Source organism: Penaeus chinensis, chromosome 4 (assembly GCF_019202785.1).
Source record: "Penaeus chinensis breed Huanghai No. 1 chromosome 4, ASM1920278v2, whole genome shotgun sequence".
Classification (NCBI taxonomy): Eukaryota; Metazoa; Arthropoda; class Malacostraca; order Decapoda; family Penaeidae; genus Penaeus; species Penaeus chinensis.
This window is the reverse complement of record NC_061822.1, coordinates 40,327,162-40,337,161: the sequence shown is the minus strand read 5'-3', so window position 1 is coordinate 40,337,161 and position 10,000 is coordinate 40,327,162. Positions and strand designations below refer to the sequence as shown.

Below are 10,000 nucleotides of genomic sequence, written 5' to 3'. Positions count from 1 at the left end.
CCTGGCTCCCTCTTCCTCCTCCCCCTCCTCTTTCTCCTCCTTATTTTCTTATTTCTCTCCCTCTGCTCTTCCTCTTCCTCTTCATCTTCAGTCTCTTCCTTCTTCCGCACCCCCTTCCTTTTTCTCTTCCTCCTCCTCCTCTTCCTCCTCCTTCTCCTCCTCCTCCTCCTCCTCCTCCTCCTCCTCCTTCTCCCCCTTCTCCTCCCACTTCCTCCCCCTCTCCCCCTATTCCCTCCTCTTCCTCCTCTTCCTCCTCCTACTCCCTCCCGTTCCATCCCATCCATTTCCCTACCTCTCCCCCTCCTCTTCCTCCTTTACCTGCGCTTCTTCCTATTTTCATTCCTCCTCTCTTGTCTCCTCATCCTGCTCCTCCTCTTCCTCTACTTCCATTTGACCTTTTCCATGCCCCTCTCACCACCTTTACCTTCCTCCACCTACGATATCTTCCTCCTCCATCTCCTCCTCAACTCCTCCTTCTCCTCCTCCTCCTCCTCCTCCTCCTCCTCCTCCTCCTCCTCTTCCTCCTCCTCCTCCGCCTACCATATCCTCCTCCTCCATCTCCTCCTCCAACTCCTCCTCCTCCTCCTCCTCCTCCTCCTCCTCCTCCTCCTCCTCCTCCTCCTCCTCCTCCTCCTCCTCCGTCTGCTCTCGTACACCCACTTTACATTACCATAAATATGTAGACATCTACTGCACGTCTGAGGAGTGTTAGGGAGGGGGAGGGACGAGAGAATGTGGGGGGGGGGATAGAAGGGGAGAAAAATGGAGGTGGAGGAAGGAAAGGGGAAGAGGTGAAAGGGGGGGGGGGGGGGCGTGAGAGGTGATACGGGGATAGGGGGGGGGGGGGTCATGATAAGATACGCGAGTGTTGGGAGTACATAATGCTATACTGGCGGGGAGGAATCCTTAGCCTCCGTGCAACCTCGCTTTAGTATTGGATCCGACTTTGTGTCTGTCTGTGTGTCCGCGTGTTGATGTTGCTGTCTGTCTGTCAGTGTGTTTGTTTGTTTGTTATACTTCACTTGCCTTTCTTTCTATATATATTTATATATATATAATATATCTTTCTATCAGTGTAGATTTAACTCATGATCTCTCTCTCTCTCTCTCTCTATCAGTGTAGATTTACCTCTCTTTATCTCTCTCTCTCTCTCTCTCTCTCTCTCTCTCTCTCTTTCCCTTTCAACCAATGTAGATTTACCTCCAAAAATGCCCTTGTCAGATCTCAAATACCACTCAATCTGATTTTCTTTATTTGTTTGTTGTTTTTTTGCGCTTTGGCCTAACGTTCCAAAGAGGCACACGACACGAAAATGCATGGCATCACATACCATAGAGCCTCGTCGTAATTCTGTCTTATCTCGAATGCTTCGCCAACCTGTAGAGCGATTGCACTGAGACCCTTTGGGCTGGATGCAGCTGAGGTTGACTCTCTCTTTCTCTCTTCTTTGGATCTCTGTTTCTCTCTCTCTTTCCTTCTCTCTCTCTCTCTCTCTCTCTCTCTCTCTCTCTCTCTCTCTCTCTCTCTCTCTCTCTCTCTCTCTCTCTCTCTCTCTCTCTCTCTCTCTCTCTCTCTTCTCTCTCTCTCTCTCTCTCTCTCTCTCTCTCTCTCTCTCTCTCTCTCTCTCTCTCTCTCTCTCTCTCTCTCTCTTCTCTCCCCCTCCCCCTCTCTCTCTCTCTCTCTCTCTCTCTCTCCCCCTCCCCTCTCTCTCTCTCTCTCTCTCTCTCTCTCTCTCTCTCTCTCTCTCTCTCTCTCTCTCTCTCTCTCTTCTCTCTCTCTCTCTCTCTCTCTCTCTCTCTCTCTCTCTCTCTCTCTCTCTCCTCTCTCTCTCTCTCTCTCTCTCTCTCTCTCTCTCTCTCTCTCTCTCTCTCTCTCTCTCTCTCTCTCTCTCTCTCTCTCTCTCTCTCTCTCTCTCTCTCTCTCTCTCTCTCTCTCTCTCTCCTCTCTCTCTCTCTCCTCTCTCTCTCTCTCTCTCTCCTCTCTCTCTCTCTCTCTCTCTCTCTCTCTCTCTCTCTCTCCTCTCTCTCTCTCTCTCTCTCTCTCTCTCTCTCTCTCTCTCTCTCTCTCTCTCTCTCTCTCTCTGCTCTCTCTCTGCTCTCTCTCTCTCTCTCTCTCTCTCTCTCTCTCTCTCTCTCTCTCTCTCTCTCTCCCTCCCTCTCTCTCTCTCTATCTTTCTCTCTCTCTCTCTCTCTCTCTCTCTCTCTCTCTCTCTCTCTCTCTCTCTCTCTCTCTCTCTCTCTCTCTCTCTCTCTCTCGTGTTTGCGTATACAGACAGACCGACAGTCATGTATGCTATGCTAATATGCTTTTGTAGTTGAGCTAATGTTGTTATTAATGTTATCATCAGTATCAGTAGTAGTATTGATATCAATGTAGATACAAGGATAAGGTTGATTAACGTTCATAGATTAATGTCATTAATTTGTGCAATTTGCAATATTTTTTAGAGTGTAACTTTTGCCAATTCATTTAATAATTGCAATTGATATTAATATTAATCAGTTAATCAGTTAATATCAATGTTTATAGTAACAGTAATGTAATGTAATGAATGCGTTGTGTCATGTTTATATTAGGCACTGAATTCACATATATACAGAAGAAAAAAATCATACAATACTTGCCCGCAGTATTTGAGTCACTAGCTACCAGAGATAACGTATATAAGTTTACTTCAAATATACGAGGAAGTGACACCGAGATAATTGGCCTCTGGGAATGCTGAAGGTGTTGCGGCGAATTAGAGAATTTTCGCGAATAATACGTTTGATTCATCCAAAACACATTTTAAACACAGAAATAAAACCTTTAAACGCATTTACCATTCAAAGAGCGGAGACCCAATATTGAAATGTAAGCCCAAGCAGTCGGAGCAAGCAAGCAGGGAGCAACTGACGGCGGTTCCGATGAATGGCCTTGGGGGCGCCGTGACTGCGTCGCCCGCGGGTCATGCACGCCCCCCTGGCTGGCGCACGATGGGCGGGGTGGGACGATCTGCTATTTCTTTGGGTGTTACTCTGTTTATAGATGATCTTCTATCTATGCATCTATGTCTTATTTGTCTGTGTCTATTTACCTGCTTTACTAGGTAACTAGCTGTTTAGTTATATATACATATATATATATATATATATATATATATATATATATATATATATATATATATATATATATATATATATATACATATATATATATATACACACACACACATATATATACATACATATATATGTGTGTGTGTGTATGTGTGTGTGTGTGTGTGTGTGTGTGTTGTATATATAGCTAACTACATACACACACGCACGCGCACGCACACACACACACACACACACACACACACACACACACACACACACACACACACACACACACATATATATATATATATATATATATATATATATATATATATGAATGTGTACATTATATATATATATATATATATATATATATATATATATATATATATATATATATATATGCATATGAATATATGGATGTGTATATATACACATATATTTTTTTAATATATATGTGTATTATTTATTTATATTTATAATGTGCATGTGCAGACTCATACTCATCCAAGATATGGCCAAAGAAAAAGCGTTTTAGTTCAGCACTTTATTGAACATCCGGCATATGTTTGCAGATATATGCTGGGTGATAAAAATATGACTATAAATATTCTCGTTTGTAATTATATATTCATTACATGTTTTGTCTTCTAGTATTGATTATTTTCATTCTAACATTCATAAATAACATTTGCTCTAAAATAGGTAAATATCCCGTAAAGGTTCCACTCGACTGTATTTTTTCCCGCAGTGCTCGTCAACATTATACAAGATCTCGAGAGAAAACTCGCAAAATCTCGTTAAAACCCACCGAATCGCGCCAAAACAACAACAACAACAGCGCAGATCCGCGCCCAATCTCGCGATGACGTCATCCCAAGAAGCTGAAGGGGTTGCCATCCTCGTCGTCTATGAAATCCTCGCGGGTCGTGTCGTCCTCCAGGTCGGCAAAGTCGTCATCGAGGAGCCTCGGAGGTCCTGCGGGATCGAGTCCGAGCAGGAGATGGCTCAGAACAAGGAGCGGATTATTAGCGCCGCTTTGAGGAGCTGCTCGGGCCTCCCCTACTCGTGACGTCATCAGCAGCACCAATGCCACTGCTAGCAACATCCAGCAGGACGTCTGTCGGGGAGAAAACAGAGTTGTTTAGTATCCCTATCACTCAGGAATGATTTACAGGTATATTTAGGTAGTTTAGACGCCGACACCCTCAAACAGAAGTGAGGAAAGGGGAAAGAAACTCAAAAATACCCGCCCTTATCTTATTTTTTTATCCACATCTCTCATACCCTACCGTGTCCTCACTCGTAAACTCACGGTTTCTTTTCTTAGGTTTCCGAGAGTTGAAACTGGCTCTCGCCCCCTTTCCCTCTCTCCCTGGAACCGGCCGTGCAAGTGAGTGTGAAGGGAATTTCCCGAACTATATTCTCATATATTTCCTATATCTTTTCCGTGTTTGCTTTTTTCTGAGCATTCATTGTTTTTCTTTTCTTTATTTTCCTCCTTCTTCTTCTTTTTCTTCTTATTATTATTATTTTTTTTTTTTCTTCTTCTTCTTCTTCTTCTTCTTTTTATTATTATTATTCTTCAATCATAAAGACTTTGATTAAATTTTTTGACACTATCGATGATAACCGCGTAATTGATTAACACCGGTTATGACTAAAACACTTGGCAGGCGAAACAATACAGAAAAGACTTCAGGAATATACACCGAGGAAAACACGGTTATCAGTGGCGAAGGGATAATCAAACCAAAGCTAAAGATAAAGAGAGGGTAAAAGCAAATTAACAATCGTATTCTATGTATAATGAATATCAAGAGTAAGTAATAGTGAAAGGGGAAAGGAGAGCGCGCGCGTGTGTGTGTGAAGCATACGAGGGAAGATAATAAGAAAGGAAAAAGAAGGTGAGTGAGAAGGAAAGAGTGCATGAGAGAGAGAAAGAGAAGACAGAAAAGAGAAACTACAAAATTAGAGCAGAGAAATACCAGCACCAACATCAGAGATAAAACTCAAATCACAAATACGCACAGAAAGAGACGATCACTAAACCACATACGAAAATCGTCACAACAGAAATAAAAAACAAGTAAAATATACAAAAGAGACTCTATCGGTTTGAAACTAAAAGAAAAAAAAACGTGACAAACAGACACACAAAACAAGAAACACGAGAGCCCCCGCCACATCCGCTCAAGTTTCCATATTATTTATTCATAAGAAAAATCAGTAAGACACGACGCCATCGGCTTCCCGGAGGTAAATTTTTATGCAAATGGGCCTCCCCTCCCCTCCCTTCCCCTCTTACCCCCTTGCTTCCACCCTCTCTCTCCTTCCCCCTCCTCCTTCCCCTCGGCTCCCCCTGTCCCTACCAACCTAAAAAGGAGGGAAAAAATAGGAAAAAGGGGTTATCTCCGCTCATCAACCATGTCAGCGATGCAACCCGGAGTTAAACAGGTTTTCGAGGGAGAATTGTGACGTTATTTCTTGTGTTATGGAGCGTCTGGGAGTAATAGGTGAAGGAGATTGTTTTGCGTAAGGCGTTTGGGGGGAAAGGAGAGGGAGGAGGGAGGGAGGGAAGGAGAGGGAGAAGGAGGGAGGGAGGAAAGGAGAGGGAGAAGGAGGGAGGGAGGAAGGGAACGAGAGGGAGAGGGAATGGTGATGGCCAGTGGAAAGGAAGACGTGGGCGAAGAGAGAAGGAGTGTAGGAAGGAAGAAGGGGAGCAGTGATATGTAACAGGATGGAAGGGGGAAGAAGGGAAGCAAACAAAAAAGGGAGGATATACTACAGTTTGCACTTTTTTTGTTTTTTTTTACTAATCTTACTCTTTATCTTACCTCTTTTCTTCTCCCCAATATTCAGTTTCCCTTCTATTTCGTCCTCATCATCTCCTTGCCCCTATTTTCTCACTTTCTTTTCCTATTATCCCCATCCTTACTCATTCTCTTATTCGCGCCTCTCTATCTCTCCCTCGACGTGTCTCTCCTTCTAACTCACCTAGATAAAAGTGTTCAAATCATACCCATATATAACTCATTTCCTCGTACCTACATTCGGGCGTCAAGTGGTCTATCTATATAAGGACCAGGATGCAGTGCTATGAATGGCAGAACAAGGACACCGTGTTTTTTTGTTGAGCAGATGTGTAGTTCAGTCGCTGTGTTCTCCGACTCTTCCCGAGCTCCTGTTTTTGCGAGACGGCGTAGGTAATCGAGGAACAGATTTTCTTCTCGCTGCTAATGATGCATTCGTCTGTACTCAGCTAGCTCGATCGATGCTGGACTTTTTCCACGCATGATTCCTCGTGATTTGAACGACGTATTTAAATATTTTGGATATTTCGTTCTCGATTTATTATATATCTATTAATTGATTGATTGGTTTCAAGGATAGGTGTAGGTATGGGATGAACCTGCGTGTATAGTATCGTTACATTTTGATTTACATATTTTCCTTCGAAAGTAAAGTGAAACAGTCTCATAACGAAAGCCCCATACGTGCAAAAATCCCTGTCTAGCCATACAGTGTAATTTCTAAACAGATTTATGGCCCGTCTAGAGAAATTATTCACTGTAAGGTAGGTGTATTCTGATCCCTGAGCACTAGCCCTTCAGCCACGAATAACTTTGTAAAGGCTATCATTATGCAAAACCAACTGCGGTTAGAATTCTCTACCTGTAATCAGCGCCTGTTATGATGGATGCACGAACGTACTGCCCGCATACAAGGTCACTTGTAAGTGAGCACTTCACGGGTATCTTTTAAGGGGATTAATTGGATCCCACTAATTACAGGTTCAGGCAGGGGATGACAGACCAGGCAATTAAGAACATAATTTCGAAACGTATCCAGAACACCTTCATGTAAAACACTTGTCAAAGCATGAACCAATATGTAAACTTTTAGTATTTCGACGCTATACCTTACTTTATAACCATACATACGTACAAAATGAATAACATTGAATTCGACGAGAAAATTACCCAATAATAACATCAAGTTTGATGAATCACACAGCAATACCCTCATCCGTGTCAGAGAAAGCTTAAGGCAGACTTCCACAAGATGCTGTCCTTGGGCCGCTCTTATTAGATATTACGGCCAAATCTATTTCTGACTATTTTAAGGAAACGAAACGTGACTTAATATCCTTTGGTCCCATTTTCTTTTTGTTTCGTGCTGGGGAAACGATTCATAAATGAAAGGAAATAGAGTGAAGGGAGGAATAACCATCACTTACAAGAGAAAGAGAGGGAGAAATACAGTATTATATATCAATTATCTCTACTTCCATCACGATGATTTCCTCGCCAAACTCAATAACCGATAACTCACCAGCCTCATCCTGGAGCTTCTTAACACAAGTAAATCTTCCTTCTTTAAAAAAAATGAGAGAATGAGGAAATCCACTCGCCGGAGGAGGAGGAAGAGCCGCGTCAGGAAGGAGTGTGATCGGGTATCCGCCTCGAGTCCTTCGGGTACACTAAAGCGCGGACGACTGCTGTAAGGACTTTAAAAGACTCTCCCCCCTCCCCCCCCTCCCCCAATCTCCACCCATCCTCCTTGCCTCCCCCCTCCCCCTCACTCGACCATCCTACTCCTCCTCCTTTTCCACTCCCCCCCACCCTCCCCACCCCTGCCCTCCTCCCCAGCATCCTCCTCCTCATCCTCCTCCTTCCTGTAGGATGAGGGAGGCTGCAAAAACTTGTTGCCGAGGCAACTCCTTCGCCCCGGGAGTAAGGAGGAAGAGGACGGAAAAGAGAAGGAATGATGAAAATAGGCGAAGGAATGAGAGGGAAAAAAATATCTTGGAATATGATAAAAAAAAAAAAATTAAAAAAAATAAGGAAAGACGAAAGTGATGAAGAAGTAAAACAGATAATTATATCACGATTTTATAAACATCATAGAGGAGTCATGGAGACACGAATAAAGAAATAACAAGAGAAAAAATAATGAATGAAAATTGCACAAAAACGGAATAACGCCAAAGAAACTTTCTTCCTGGCTTCATCTTGACCTGGCTTGCATATCTTGCTTGGCCGACGTTGGATCGACTGCGGATCTGATTTGAATTACTTGATTATCTCCGTTTCTTTTTCACTTGTTTGCTCGTTTCTTATTTTTCTCTGTCATTTATATCTCCGCAGTTTCGTCCTGGAGGATAAGGTATTAACATTCACCCGCGTGAGTTTTGAGTTTTATTTGTTTTCTGTTTTATGATCATTTTAGCTTGATCATCTTGTGTAAACTTGCTCACCTTCGCGGGAGTTCAGGGAAACGGGAAAAGAAAAAGAGAGAGACAGACAGACAGACACATGGACATAGAGACAGACATACAGGCAGAAAGACAGACATCAGGCAGACAGACAGACATACAGGCAGACAGACAAACAGGAACAGAGAGATAGACATACAGACAAACAGAAACAGACAGATAGACAGACAAATAGACTGAGGCAGACAGAGGAGAGGGGAAGGGAGGGAGCGAGAAAGATAGAAAATGGAAAAGACAGAGAAAACAATAAGAAAAACAAAAGAAGAAAAAGAAGAAGAAAAACAACACGGAAACTCAGTACAGGTGACCATAAAACAGATGGTAAAACACGCAAATATGTAATACCAGCAAGCGAAATACGAGTTACACGAATATGAAAGAAATAAAAACAATCAATTTACAATACAAAGTCCTCAATCCTCACCCCCCCCCATGTTGCAATAAGCAACTGCAACCTTGTCCTTCGTCCACCCCACCTCGGCTGAACCCCCCCCCCCCCTTTTTTTTTTCTTTCTTACACAATTTTTTTTTTCGTGATATTACTTTCATGCTTTCTCTTTCATTGTTTTTCTTTCTTGTGTCTCTGTTTTCGTTGCTGTTTGTGTTTGTTTGTTTTTTACTATTTTGCTTAGTGTTACGCTTTCGTTTATCTATCTCTCCATCAATTCTCAATCCGAGATACATTCCATTTCATTCGTTTATTTATATATATATTTTTAATCTCTCTATTTTTCTTCGGTTTCGTGTTTTTTTCTCCTTTCTGTCTTTCATATTTAAATATCTCTGCTTCACTTTGCTTAAGGACCTTTGCAAAAATAAAGAAATTCCGAGCTGGCAACTTTACCTTTGAGTTTCCAGTTAGTTCACTATTATTATCTCCCTACCCCCTATCTCCTGTGTGTGTATATATATATTTTTTCATTGTTTACTTTGTTTCTCTTTATTTTTTTTATGAAGAAGAGAGGGAGAAAGAGAGAGAATGAGAGACAGACAGACAGACAAACAGACAGACAGGCAGACAGACAGACAGACAGACAGACAGACAGCCAGAGGTAAACAGAGATAGGGAGAGAGAGAGCGAGAGAGAGAGAGAGAGAGAGAGAGACAGAGACAGACAGACAGACAGACAGACAGACAGACAGACAGACAGACAGACAGGGACAGATAGAGAGACAGATATATAGAGATAAAGACAATGACAAAGAGAAAAAGAGAGAGAGGGGGGAGGGAGAGAGAGAGAGAGAGAGACATTAATAAAAAGACCAATAATAAAGAGACGAGACGATAAAGAGAGAAAGAAGAGAACTGAGGGGAAAAGAAAACGGAAGAGAAGTAGAAGAGAAACTAGGAAAGAGGGAAGACGAGATAAGAAGCAAGGGGGATAGAAAAAGAAAAAGCGAGGAAATAGAGAAGAAAAAGACGAAGAAGGAAAAGGAGAAACAGGGACAGAGAGATAGACCGAAAAAAAGAAGTCAAACAAATACAATGCCTAAAAGCAAACAAAACAATCTATGAATAAGCAAAAAGATGGTCTAATTTCCGCGGGTTATCCTCGTGGGGACGCGGTGACCTAGCTTAGGTGACCTAGCTTGACCCACGTGCCCATCCGCATAAGAGAGGTCGCTTAGGGGCACAAAATCT

The 10,000-nt window shown here is 42.4% G+C and overlaps 1 protein-coding gene across 3 annotated transcripts in view; it reads right to left on the bottom strand.

Annotated features, from left to right (window-relative positions):
* Positions 1-3,613: 3,613 nt before the first annotated feature.
* Positions 3,614-10,000, bottom strand: part of LOC125047667 (putative GPI-anchored protein pfl2) — a 47,293-nt gene continuing 40,906 nt past the window's right edge. The window contains exon 3 of one of the 3 annotated variants that reach the window (XM_047646007.1): positions 3,614-4,201. In XM_047646007.1, coding sequence (XP_047501963.1) covers positions 3,953-4,201 — 249 coding nt within the window. In that variant the 3' untranslated portion in view covers positions 3,614-3,952. The remainder of the gene's footprint in view (positions 4,202-10,000) is intronic. The other 2 variants (XM_047646027.1, XM_047646017.1) reach the window with 2 other exon arrangements.